This window comes from Giraffa tippelskirchi, chromosome 7 (assembly GCF_054371585.1).
Source record: "Giraffa tippelskirchi isolate mGirTip1 chromosome 7, T2T-mGirTip1v1.2.pri, whole genome shotgun sequence".
Taxonomy (NCBI): domain Eukaryota; kingdom Metazoa; phylum Chordata; class Mammalia; order Artiodactyla; family Giraffidae; genus Giraffa; species Giraffa tippelskirchi.
The window spans coordinates 116,762,154-116,775,965 of record NC_137281.1 but is presented as its reverse complement, the minus strand read 5'-3'; the positions used below and the strand labels follow the sequence as shown (position 1 = coordinate 116,775,965).

Genomic DNA, 13,812 nt, shown 5'->3' with positions numbered 1-13,812 from the left:
TATATGGATCAATGGAACGGAATAGAGAGCCCAGAAATAAACCCACACACCTACAATCAATTAATCTTTGAAAAAGGAAGTAATAATATACAATGGAAAAAAGACAGTCTCTTCAGCAATTGGTAATAGGAAAGTTGGACAGTTACCTGTAAATCAATAAAGTTAGAATACACTGTCTCACCATACACAAAAATAAAATGGCTGCTTAAAGACTTAAACATAAGACATGACACCATAAAACTCCTAGAAGAGATCATAAGCAAAATATTCTCTGATATAAATCATGCCAATGTTTTCTTAGGTCAGTCTCCCAAGGCAATAGAAATAAAAACAAATATAAACAAATGGGGATAGGGAACACATGTACACCCATGGCTGATTCATGTCAATGTATGACAAAAACCACTACAATCCTGTAATTAGCCTCCAATTAAAATAAATTATTTAAATTAAAAAAAGAAAAATATAAAAAAATATATATAAACAAATGGAACCTAATCAAACTTATAGATTTTGCACAGCAAAAGAAACCATAAAAAAGAAACAAAAAGACAAAGAACAGGAGAAAATATGTGCACATGATACAACCAACAAGGGCTTAATTTCCAGAATATGCCAACAGCTCATATAACTCAACAACAGAAAAACAAAACAACCCAATCGAAAAATGGGCAGAAAACCTAACAGACATTTCTCCAAAGAAATACAGTGGCCAATAGGTACATGAAAAGATGTTCATCGTCACTATTAGAAAAATGCAAATCAAAACTACAATGAGGTACCAGCTCACACTGGTCAGAATGGCCATCATTAAAAACTACAATTAACAAATGCTTGAGAGAATGTGGAGAAAAGGGAACCCTCTTACACCTCTGGTGGGAAGGTAAGCTTACCTTACAGCCACTATGGGAAACAGTATGAAGGTTCCTCAGAAAACAAAAAACAGAATTACCACATGATCCAGCAATCCCACTCCTGGGATTTTTTCCACATATCTAGACAAAACTTAAATCTAAAAAGATACTGGCACCATTATGTTCATAGCAGCATTATTCACAATAGCCAAAACGTGGAAACAACGTAAATATCCATTGACAGATAAATGGATAAACATACAATGCAATACTACTCAGCCATAAAAAAGACTGAAATAATGCCATGTGTGGCAACATGGATGCAACCAGAGATGATCATACTAAATGCAGTCAGTCAGTTAAAGACAAATACTATATGATATCATTTATATGTGGAATCTATAAAATAGGACACAGATGAACCTATCTGTGAAACAGAAACAGACTCAGGGACTTAAGAGAACAGCTTTGTGGTTGCCAAGGGGAAGGGGGTGGGGGGAGGGATGGATTGGGGGTTTACGATTAGTAGATGCAAATTATTATACGGATAATGGATAAACAAGATTCTATTATATAGCACAGGGAACTGTATTCAGTATACTATTATAAACCGTAACAGTATAAAAAAGAATTATTGCATATTCAAAATTATCAATGTAAACTACCAGTGTTCAGACTTAATTCTGATTTAATTTCATGATTATGCCAAATTCCCCAATACCAAAAATTCATACTTGGCATTAACACATTTCTATTTCTTTTTCCTTCAACTCTCCCAGTGGACTCTAGTTCAATACAATTTTTTGAAATTCAACGTGCTGCAGGATTTGGGATCATTTTATGGTTCTCATCCATGGCACTGGTACTTCAGTCAAGGATTTCCAGCTGTCCTGGGTACTCACTTACCCTTCTTTATTCATGGCTGCTTTCTAGCCCCAAAAAGGTACAGGATATTTGTGGTGACTGTACTATGGACACTGCTCGTTTATAGGTAAGATTTTATTTGTTCAAATAGTTCATTTTTTAAATGTTACCAAGAAATTAAATAAATTCTTTGAAAGGTAAACTATTTATCTTTTGCGGGTTCATTAATTCGTATGATTTGTTAGTGGGGATTATTTAGCAGATTGAAAATGCAGTGATAATGCTGGTACTCAGGGCTTCCCTGGTGGCTTAGTGGTCAAGAATCCACCTGTAACGCAAGAGACATGGGTTCAATCCCTGGGTCGGGAAGATCTCTTGGAGAAAGAAATGGCAACACAATCCAGTATTCTTGCCTGGGAAATCCCATGGACAGAGGAGCCTGGCGGGCTACAATACATAGGGTCGGAAAGAGTCGGACATGACTTAGCGTTTAAACAACAAACAAATGCTGATGCTCACAACAACTGAATACTTTTAATATATTCTCCAGATCTTCCCAACCCAGGGATCAAACTCGAGTCTCCTACATTGCAGGCAGATTCTTTCCAGTCTGAGCCACCAGGGAAGCCCTTCTGATACACACAGTTTGCTTAATAAGATTATATTCAATTTTAAGAGGTTGAAAATTGTATTTGCTTTTAAAAAACAGAAACTGCCAAAATTTTAAGTACTGTATTTCTAAATGAAAATGTATACATTTCTATTTGAAATCTGAGTAGTATAACTTTTTGGGTTGGTAACAGAAATCCTTTTTAGAATGCAATTGTACTTTGGAATTTCACATTGACACCAACTGTTGGCATTACTTCTAACATAACATCACCAGATAACTAAAAAATAATGAGAGTGATTCCTGAAGCATGAAATTCAGTCTCATAATTACAAAAACAGATGTTAATTATATTCATTTTAAATACATTAATTTCTTAAACCATCATTTAATATGAGAAAATAATATTTTCTTTGAATATCTTCTTTTTATTATAGCATGTTGAGCCACAAAGAATTCAGGTTTATCTATCCAGTTTTACCATTTTGTATGGTGTTCTGTGGTAAGTATTTTTGTAAAATAGAGAAAAAAAACTAATAATAAAACAAGGACAATCAATGCTTAGTAAACTCTAAAATATTATTTTCTACTAGGCTAGGTAAGGATTGCTCCTTAATTACAAATTGATTATATTACTGCAGCTTTCCCTTTGTGCAGCCAAAATATCCTGTTTCCTCCCTGAATGTCCTTTTTCCTGTGTCCTGTAAAGTAAGATAAAAACTTAAGGATCCAGCATCCATAGCACCTTTTGATGGTGGTGTTTCTGGCTGTTAGAAATTTTCACTAAAAAGTAATACATCTATTTCAGAATAGCTAATTTTAATTTATGGTTAAACTACAAGTTCTGCATTCCACAAATGGAAAATTAATGTTTAAACTAGTTTTTAAGCTTTATACACATTTATCCCTTTAAGACTCAGTCCCAATGCATATGCAGTTTTTAACGTGATTTACACCTCTGGTTTCATTTTCCACCTTTCTCCATATCTCCACTAGGTCTTTGCAGTAAGTTTTTTACATGTGACTTCTAAAGTCTTATATTACTAAGCTCTGTAAAATATGAATTTTTATGTTGGTTTGGAAAATTTATGAAACTATTAACTTAAAGTTTAATTCAGAGTGATTTGTTGGCTTGCTTCAAATATTAATCACTAAAAAAAGAAAAATCACTGGACTAAGGAAGGAAGAAATGACAATCAAACTGGACCTGGAGGCTGAGAAAAATGAGGGCATTAATGGTATCAAACTTTTTACTTAAAAAACAAACAAAAAACCCTCCAAATTCATTGAGTTAAGCAGCCTTCTTTGGTCAAGTATAAGTATCGTCTCTCACATCTCAGATGTATGTACTCTCTTTAGACACAAACATACATATCTATATATTTGAAATATCTAAAGTACTGAAACCAAAGTTAGTGTCATATAGTGTCTTTATATCTAGTCTTACTTCATCTACAGATGCAGACAGAAAAATATAAGCATCTAAGCGCTATTTGGCAAGTCTTTAGAATAGTGAGACCATTTAACAGAACAATTCTGTTCATAAATTACTATTCAGATTTAGGGGTTTTTGTTTTTTTTCAACAACCACTTGTTAGTTATGTTTACTTTTCACCCAGGTGAACACTGCCAGATACTACTGGAGGACAAATATTTCTGTGCATTTTGTTTAGTTTGGTTACTTTAGAAACTTGGTTACATTCCATTTTTATAATCTGGTTTTTCCAGCTTTCTATTTCTCTGCTCTGTGTCTTTATGGTGTTTTAAAGACTGAGTTGTCTAAATCCTCATTCCCATTCTGAGAGTGAATCTTTAAGTGGGAGGGTCTTGGTAACCTGTTTCCAGTCCCAAACACTGAGATAAAATGCTGGTGTGGGTTGAAGAGACACCTTTCTAATGGAAAGAATCTTTCTTCCATCTTGTGTCCATTCAGAAAGATCCCTCAAGGACAGAGACCTAGAAAAACCCCTGATCTTCTCATAGGATGTGAACTTTTCCCTCAGACACATGTACCTAAGGTTCCTGAGTGAGCCAAAAATTCTGATTCCTTGGAGACTTGTACTTCCACTAAGAATCAAAACTGTAATGCTGAGTTCCAACAACAAGACCAGCTAAGTAGTGAGTTCACCTAGACCAAAGTCTGGTGTTCAGGAATGATTTCAGACAACAGTCTCTTTGGAATTCCAGATGTTTTAAAGGGCACAGTTTTCTGGCCCAATTTTCTTTTTTAGCCACTTGAAATCCTGAGTTATATTGTACCTCAAATCTGTTTTACTCTATTCTTATGTGACCTATTTTAACCTGATTTTATATAAACATGACAATTCTATTGGCAATTGCAGTGTAACAAGTTACCTAAACACTTAGTGGCTTACAATTATTATTATTATTTACAAATCAACAGCTCAGGTGGGTAGTTCTCCACTGAGCTCACTTACGCAAATATGATCAGCTGTGGAGGAGGTAGGCAGCTCTGCTGAACTAGCCTGGGCTGTCACCTACTTGGGATTCAGCTGGCTATTGGTCAGGGTACCTCAGCTCTTTTGTGGGCTCTCATTCTCCAGCAGGCTATCTGGTGCTGAATAAGCTGGGTGTAGGCAGGGATCTGAGAGAGGGAGGCCCAAGCATGGAACCGGCACACTGCCACTGCTACCACATTCTTTTAGTCAACCAAGTCACAAAGCCAGGCTAGATTAAGAGATGACAAACTTCAGGCTAGTGTGGGGACAGGACACAGGAAGAGAAATAATACAGCTGTTTTCTTCCATCTACAGTAACTTGTCTTGCCTAATTTGAATTTCCCCCAATCCTACTCAAAACACCTTAATTCTAGATCAGAATGTTGGCTCTGATCCTTAGTGAACTGTATAACCTTGTACCTCAGTTTCGTTACCTGTAAAAGAAAGGTGTCACTAGTCTAATAATGCTGAAATTCTTAGACTAAACTTCTGTCATTTGAGCTGTTTCCAGTTCTGGGTTGGATTTCTGCTTAATCTGTTTTTACTACAGTGGCCCTTCCAGACCTGCATGTTTCTGATTAAGCCACTTTGTTTTTCCATATGCTAATCTTTTTAGCAAAACCACACTTGTGCTGTTTCAAAAGTCAGATAATCAGTGTTACAGAACTGGTTCCTCTACCCTCCCTCCCATTACCATGCTCAGAGGCATCACTTATACCCTCTTAATTGTTCAGCATCTCCGAATTGCCCAACACAACAGTGAAAGAAAACAAACAAACATTAATCTACTTCCAGAAAGAGATCCATGCCACCACTCACAAACTGACCACTGAAAATCTCCCAGGAGCCTAGTGGTATATTTTTCTAAGAATAATACAAAGTTACATTTCCTCCAGAATAACTGAGACTTGTATGTACACAATCTATCACTAGTGCTTGGAAGATTAAAGAGATAGGTAAATGGAATAAAGACAAGTTCTATATATTTAGCAACTATGTACCAGGACTGGCACTGTACATACATTTTTCCCTAATATTTGAAAAAGGTACTATTGCAGATGGGGAAACTAATCCCAAAGCTAGAATTCAAATCTGGACTCTCTAGCCATACTCTTTCTGCTATAGGTCAATTCCGTTTTCTAGAAAAAGGTCAAGACCTGGATGATACTGGACAATGACAGTGAATAGTCAGAGAAATTACAAACATGACCCAATGCTTATTTCATGTTTTTCCATGATGGCATTTCAGCCTGTACTACACTTCCATTAAAGATTATAAATATATTTGCAATTAATATTCACTTAGCTATAAGAAAAAAAATTACCACTGTTACCATTCAATGTGTCTATCTTTATACAGGATACTCACTAAACAACTTGAAAACGTGGAAGAAACCAGCTCTAAGTTTTCTGTTTTTATCAAATATGCTCCTTGCCCTCTATACTGGTTTAGTTCATCAACGAGGTACTCTTGATGTCATGACTAATATTCAAGAACTCTCTTACAACAATACAAATGTATCTTCAGCTTCAGTACTTATGATGATGCCTTGTCACTCTACCCCTTATTACAGGTAATAAAAGTTGTTCACTAAACACTGACTATAAAAACTACTTTAAAACTCCTTTCGGGTTCCTGAATTTAAATTAATTGGTCAAATGATTATAAGGTATTGAAACTCCTGTTTATGTCAATGAAAATCATATACCACTTTTAAATAGACTTTAATATTCAAAACAACTTACATTTGTATACTCTGATCAAATAAACCTATACAGTATACTACCTTTAATGGTAATCTTGGTAAAAAAAAAAAAAAAATTCAGGTATTATTGATCTTAATACAAATCTTTGTGATACATCTTATATTTACATAATTTTTAAATGATCTCAGAACACGGGATTCAAGTCCAGATTTACTGATGGGGACTGGTGTCCTGGTCTTAAACCAGTGTTTTTAATTTCTTTAGGTATCAGCTGTCTTGCCTGTAAAAGTTAGGGAACTCAATTAGATGATATTCTAATGCTTGGACTAAGTGTATCTGGGAAATAACAGTGAAAGTGCCTTAATTATGCGGGGCATTTAAAAATACATCATGGACACTAAGCTTGTATTTCAGGGAGCTATATTACTTCACCAATTGCCTAATAAGGATAAAAGGACAAAGAAAACAGCTTTCCTTTAGAAAATTCTTTACCTAGCTAGAGTTAATCTGAAGTTAATTTTCCAGGTGCACATTCAGTCAGTATCAAAGCTGGTATCATTTTACAGTAATTTAACACTTTTGGAATACTCTGCTTAACTGAGTCATTAATGCCAATCATTAATAGGCTATTTGGAAAATTGGGATTGTCCAGCAAAAGCCACAGTTAGATGGATGCAAGACCCCAAACAGCCCTTTAACTTGAAGATCCCATTCTATATAAAAAAGACTAGAGCTGAGAGGGGGATGTTCACTTTCCCTATATTCTTAGTAGTGGTAACTTCAGAGAACAGGAATCCTAGAGGTACCGTAATGCTCTCTCATACGTGGTTGTAATGACTGATATCTTAGGCTTTTCATAGTTCACCTAGTTCTCATCTTAGGGTTTTCCAACAATGCACAATGGAGTGCGCACACACACACACACAAGTCTGATACCTACCTCTGAAATATAAGGCTGGCAGCCTTTTCTCAATTGTTTCTGCTTTCCCCTTGAAGCAAGACCTTCATCTTCAAAATTGTAAAAGTCGTGAAGTATTAAGATCCTGTGTAAATTTACTTTGTATGCATTTCATAGATAAAAATAAATATATTTTTCTGAGGCAAAGTTGTAAACATGGCTTTTTGCATATCCCAAGTAACTGCTTAATCCACCTTTTCTACATACACTCTTATCTTCCAATGCCACAGTAAAACCATTACTTATTTGGATTTTGATCTGTGAACCCATGTTGTTCTGTTACTAAATCATACTTATATACAAATATTTAAGAACAACAAAAGAAACAGGAAAAACTTGTCACTTAAGAATTCAGAGCAGAAAGAGGAAAAGAACAAAGAATCCTTTATCCTTTCAGGTTCATGACCAGTTTTCTACCTTGCCAGATATTACTCTCTTATAACAGGTAGCACACCTGGTCCCAAAGCCCCTATGCATCCCTGGAACACATACTAATGTTAGAGTCGCACAAGCTGCAGACCGACTTCCCACCTTCACAAGGAGTTTCACTCTAGTTTGGACTTGAGGTTATGCTACCTACACTGTATAAGAATCTTAGTCTCCATTTTTTGAGAAAACTGCATTAAAGATGTGCCTCTTCACCTTAAGTGAAACCCCAGTTTAGATTCAGATTTCACATTTTGTTATGTGAACATGATGTATCTTAAGAGAAATTTGAAAACTGTCACAATTTTTTTTAACTTCTTGTAACTATAATGGTAACTTTCTTTTTATAGCCATGTCCACTACCCGCTTCCAATGAGATTTCTCCAGTGTCCCCCAGACCTGACTGGAAAAAGTGATTATCTTGTTGAAGCAGATATGTTTTATCTAAATCCCTTAAAGTGGTTGTATATGGAGTTTCAAAATGATTCAACACTGCCTACTCACTTGATCATCTTCAGCATCTTGGAGGAGGTAAGGGAATATGAAAAAAGGTATAACTTGGTATTTTTATTTTACCTCAGGTTTAGCAAAAAACACTCAGATAAATAGACAATATCACTTTTTTTAATGGTCCCTTTCAACACATATTTTATTAACTGGTCTTTTCCCTAGTCAAAATCAGCCCTAGTTCTATAGAACTACCAAGGAATATATGTTACTTACCATGAGTTATTTTATTACGAAATTGCATTGTTTTATTAAGAAAAAAAGTTGCAGAAGAACAAATAGGTCATTCTTAAATTCAGGAAACAGTACTCAACAAAAGGTGGCTTTTATTTGCTTAAAAACATTTATTTACTTCTAGGAAATAAGTCCTTTCCTAATTTCAAACAACTATGAGAGAACTGCTGTTTTCTTCCACACTCATTTTCCGGAGAGTCGAACTGGAAGTCACATATATGTCTATGAACGGAAGTTGAAAGGGAAACTCAACCAAAGATGAAATTCTGAACTATGTTTAGACCTTTCTCAGAGAAAGAGAGACTGCTGAGCAGGAATATTCAGATGTTGCTGAAAGATGCTACTAAATACTGGGTAAAACTCATGGAACTAGCAAAGAACACCACTATGAACTGCTTTACCAAATAGCACTACTGAGGAAATGTATGGAAAAAAAAAATCACAATATAAAATCATATATTAATGCAATGCCAGATTTTAAATAAAGACCTTTAGTTTTCCTCATGGTGTAGTTTTATTGTTTCTTCCACAATATTCAGATGTGCAAGAAATTTCACAAGAGAACAAGTCAGCAAGTTCATAAGAAGGCAGCAAATTCTTCACAAATCAACGGGCTCTTGAACCCACAAAAAGACAAGAAGCAAGTGTAAGGTTATAAAATGTTAAAGATGAAATTCCATCACAATGTACTTTTTTTTCAAGCTCTACTGGAAATTGAACACAAATATCAGTGTTAATTACACTTTGTCATGTATGATTTGAGCTTGCTTTAAGCTCATACACTGAAAGGAAGTCTCATTTCATGCACAAAATGTGTTGCATGCTTGGCTTCCTTAATAAAACTACAGTTGAACATTTCCAGTGCCCAAAAAAAAAAATTCAGCAAAGCTAAACTACAGGAAAATCCAAGTTAGTAAGCTTTTGCTTGATACTGCTGAGTAATAATATAAAATCATCAAACTATACTTAGAAATGATAGAAAGACATTGTTATCTTGATAATTTCATCTTAGTTTCAACACCACACAGTAAAGAAAGCATCCAAGTTTCTATTACAGTTTTCAATTTAACTTAGTTGTGATGGTCAATATTTAGGATCAAAAGGTAACTGCCCCAATTCTATTTCAAGATTTGCCATGTGTCTTCCATTAGTGCGACCATATTTATGCCATTTACCTTCCCTTTTATAAGGTTGTGGCTGAGGGTGCTTCTGCTCTTGTTTTCGATGCCTGGAGCTTTCAATATTTACCATACGTTGCTTTTTATCTGGTCGACTGAAAGCAGTAAACACATTTTTCATCCAGGTTAGAGTTAAATTTATTTAAACAGAAAACAATTTTAATGTTTTTTCTCCATTAATCTATTATCTGAACACTGAAAAAGGATAGTAAATGAATCTGAAGTATATAATACTAGTATAACCATAAAAAAAAAAAAAAGAAAAAGATTTCAGTGAGTTTATACTTTTATCCTACAGAAAGAAAAACTGGACAAACATAACCGTGCTGGCAAAGAGGGGAAACACTCAAGAGATAAATAGAAATGTGACAATAAAATAATGAGATATGTTTCCATTATTTTTTCTCCTTTCCTATTAAAATTAATTTCCCCTCCCCAAGTGGCTTCCTCCCTCTGCAGGAATACATACACATCTACAGAGTTCCTCCCTCCCTCTCTCTCTCCCTCTCTCTTTTCTGCATGCGCATGCTCGCTCTAACAGCTTTAAGGCTTATAAACAATATCTTCATGTAGTTCTTGATCTCTATAATTACACCTTTGTCACTACTTCAACAAAACACCCCATGGCCATCCAATTCCCAACCAAGGCATCCATTCTTTTTTTTGGGGGGGGGGCATTTAACATTATTCCTTTTACTTGAGATGATTTTCGATTTTCACAATGCCACTCTCTGCCCATCATTCTCAGCCTTCTATCTCTACAACCCCTTAGATGTTGGTGTTCCTCGGGAGTCTGATAAACACCTCCAGCCTAGACTGTACATATACAGAGTCTAGGCTAGAGACAGAGTCACATAACCAATAGCCAACTAATTCTCTCTACTTATATGTGAATAGATACCAAACACAATCCTCATTTTCAATTCCCCTTACCCAAAACCTTCTGGTATTCCTTAGCATAGTTGATGTCTATATATAACTATAGACATAGTTATATATAATATATACATATATATATAACTAGTGACCCAACCCAGAAATCTCGAAAGGCATTGTTCCTTTCTACTTCTATTTCACAAGAAATAGCACCGATTTTACTTACTATATACTGTTCAAATCTGTCCCCTCCTTTCTATTCCTGCTACTGCCCTAGTTCAGATACTCATCAGCTCATGTCTGTATCGTTTCAAAGACTTTTCAGCATCTAGCTTCACTCTTTCCAACAAACCCTTCAGGCTGCTACCAGTGACCCAAAATGCAATAAAACAAGTCCTTCAGCATAAAGGTTCTTCATGATCTGAATCTTCTGTTCACACCCCAGCTCTACCTTGTCTCCTTAACATAGCATGTCTTCAAATCTCCAAATCACTGCAAATGAAGTTCCCTTTGAGTGAAATGTACTCCATCTGCTTGGCAAGTTCTCACTACTTCTTCAAAAACCGGTTAAAAAGAAGTTCAGCTCAAAGGCCATCTCATTATGAAGGCTTTCCAAACATCTGCTGACTGAGGCCACCATATACATATGCCTCCATATCTCTGCTGCATTTCTTGTACTGACCTAATTCTCCAAAAGCTTGTGAGCTCCTTGACAGCAAGAATTTTTTATTTCTTTCCTCAGGACAGCCTCACAGTACGTTGCACTTGACATGTATTTAATGACTAAAGACACCAAAATCAGTCTCATTATTTTACTGACACATTACATTTATTCAAAAAGCTATATATATATAAAACTATCTCAAAGGTTAAAAAATAAAGCTAACATTCAAAGATTAGGAGAGTTTCGTGTTACAGAATAGAAAGCTGGTAAGCAATGGATAATACAATGTTATTTTTAGAGGTTATATATAAAGCACAGCATTAGAACTTGTGGCTTGCTAAGTTTACCCCTTTGATCACGTCTCTACCTTTACCAATAATAATTCTATAATAAATGTATTAAATATCATAATTCAGTTGGTAAGTAGAATAGAAAAAGCAAGTGGGACACTTGAATTGTTACTGATTTCAAAGTAAAATTTGTATTTTTCACTCTTAGCTTCCCAAAGTGAGTGAGTAAATAAAAGATTAAGGAAATAACTTAAGGTGATTATCTTTTCATATAAAGTATAATGAAAAAAATGAAATAGTCTAAATAGATTTTTTTAAGGTAGAAATTAAACCATTTGCTCAAGTCAAACTGATTTTATGGAATTTTCAGCTTGTAATAGATTTTAACTTAAAATTTAATCTTTCAATTTATTTAATCCTAAATTCCAAGGCAATAAAGTACTTTTACAAATAGTACTTTTGTTTACAAAAAGTACTTTTACAACAAATACAGCTGACCCTTGAACAATGTGGGTTTGCACTGCTTGGATCTATTTATACCTGGATATCTTTCAATAGTAAATACTTCAGTACTACATGGTCTGTGGCTGGTTGAATCCTCAGATGCAGAAATGCTGATACAGAGGGCCTGAGCATTGGTCATATGCAGACTAACCCCCAGGTTGTTTAAGGGTCAACTGTAGTAGCATTCTAAGAAACTTATCAAATTATAAAAATGCTATTCAATCTACAAATGTTAAAAACTATTATAATAACATGGTGCTATGTAAACCGACCTGGGTCCATATGGAGGGGAAAAGGTGTGACCAAAGAAGTGTCTATATATATATCCATCCAACTTCTCAAATACGCCATCATTATCTACTTGATATTCCTTCATGTCTTTAAGATAATCTTTAACATCATTAACAAAGTCAGTGAAGAGCTTCTGATCATGTATAAAGACACCATTTAGGAAAAACTTATTGATGAAGTGATCAAGTTCTTTCCAATGATGAAAACTATCCAGTTTTTCTAATAAATACCCTTCAATTAACTGTCTAAATTCATCTATCCCTACAGGATTCAACATTTTAACATTAAAAAGGTTAATAGATTCCTGTTGAGCACATTCAAATACACCAGCACAAGCCTTTCTGAAAGAATTGTAATTTCCACCACACTCACGCTCAGCACTGCATTTCTGTGAATTTGTATTTTTTCCAAATTCTTCAAAATGAGGCTTTTCTCTCTTTCCCTCTCTTTGCATAGTAGGGCCTCTACTATTCTGGTTTTGTGTACGTGCTTTATACTGTGGATGTAAATATTCACTAAAAACTGTTGTTGGTTTTTTAGCTGTGGCTTCTTTTGTAGCACCAAATCTTTTATTGCCTTTTTCATCAAAGATATTCTTGGTGGTATCTTTGAAATGCCTGAAAGTGGATTTAACTGAATCTGAGAATTTTTTCAGATTTTCTTTTACAGCTTCTTTAGCCTGTTTAATTTTTTCTTTATGATGCCTCACAAACTCCTTAGTAGAATTCTTCATCGCATCAAATGTTTCCTTAACAGAACCCAAAAATGTTTCCTTTGATTTATTTTTAGCTCTGTAGTTTCCTCTGTTCCCTTTCTTTTTTCCATCAGTTTCCTGTTTCTCATTTTGATCTTTTGCTTCAACATACAGTCTTTCCCACAAATCAGAACGCTGCTGCTCAAAGGTAAGCTTGCGCTCCAGCTCAGTGAGTCTTTCCCGTAACATTTCTATCTCCTTTTTCTCATGCACTACACTGGGTGAGTCTGGGTTGCCATATGAGTGACTGGAGCTTAGCTGTTGGAGCTCCACCCTTAAAGCCATGGTTATTAGTCGTTCTCTTTCCAGTTCCTTCCTGAGCATCTTTGCTTCTGCCAACAGAGTCTCCCTTTGATTAAGGAAACTGTGTGTTTTCAGCTTTTCTTCTTCCAAATGTTGCTTAAGTTTCTGATTTTCTGTAACTAATTCAGCGCTTGTTCCTTTATCTTCTAATATCCTAATCTGTTCTCTTAATTTCCTTAACTCTTCCTGTAATGAAGACAAAGCTTTTTCTTCCTTCTCCAGAGATGTTCTTAGATACTGATTTTCTGTATCAAGGTTCTTTTTCTGAGTTTCAAAGGACATCTTCTCTGCTTCAGTATGGGTCCAACACCTTGCAAGGTTTTCCTTCAATGA

The 13,812-nt window shown here is 35.1% G+C and overlaps 3 protein-coding genes across 9 annotated transcripts in view; 1 reads left to right on the top strand and 2 right to left on the bottom strand.

Moving 5' to 3' along the window:
- PIGB (phosphatidylinositol glycan anchor biosynthesis class B) overlaps positions 1–9,123 on the top strand; it is a 26,734-nt gene extending 17,611 nt beyond the window's left edge. For all 4 annotated transcript variants that reach the window (XM_081510248.1, XM_081510247.1, XM_081510246.1 and 1 more), the window contains 5 exons: positions 1,634–1,845; positions 2,766–2,830; positions 6,148–6,361; positions 8,229–8,409; positions 8,744–9,123. In XM_081510248.1, the coding sequence (XP_081366374.1) occupies positions 1,634–1,845; positions 2,766–2,830; positions 6,148–6,361; positions 8,229–8,409; positions 8,744–8,881 (810 nt within the window). In that variant the 3' untranslated portion in view covers positions 8,882–9,123. The remainder of the gene's footprint in view (positions 1–1,633; positions 1,846–2,765; positions 2,831–6,147; positions 6,362–8,228; positions 8,410–8,743) is intronic.
- The window catches only part of LOC145513550 (histone H1.3-like), a 17,834-nt gene extending 5,258 nt beyond the window's left edge, over positions 1–12,576 (bottom strand). Inside the window, exons 1-2 of the mRNA XM_081510277.1 lie at positions 12,404–12,576; positions 9,795–9,892 (exon numbers count right to left, since the gene is read on the bottom strand). The gene's annotated coding sequence lies outside the window, so the exon portion shown is untranslated. The remainder of the gene's footprint in view (positions 1–9,794; positions 9,893–12,403) is intronic.
- Positions 9,115–13,812, bottom strand: part of CCPG1 (cell cycle progression 1) — a 42,004-nt gene continuing 37,306 nt past the window's right edge. For 2 of the 4 annotated variants that reach the window (XM_081510243.1, XM_081510244.1), the window contains exons 8-10: positions 12,404–13,812; positions 9,795–9,892; positions 9,115–9,235 (exon numbers count right to left, since the gene is read on the bottom strand). In XM_081510243.1, coding sequence (XP_081366369.1) covers positions 9,219–9,235; positions 9,795–9,892; positions 12,404–13,812 — 1,524 coding nt within the window. In that variant the 3' untranslated portion in view covers positions 9,115–9,218. Of the gene's footprint in view, positions 9,893–12,403 lie in introns of all 4 variants that reach the window. The other 2 variants (XM_081510241.1, XM_081510242.1) reach the window with 1 other exon arrangement.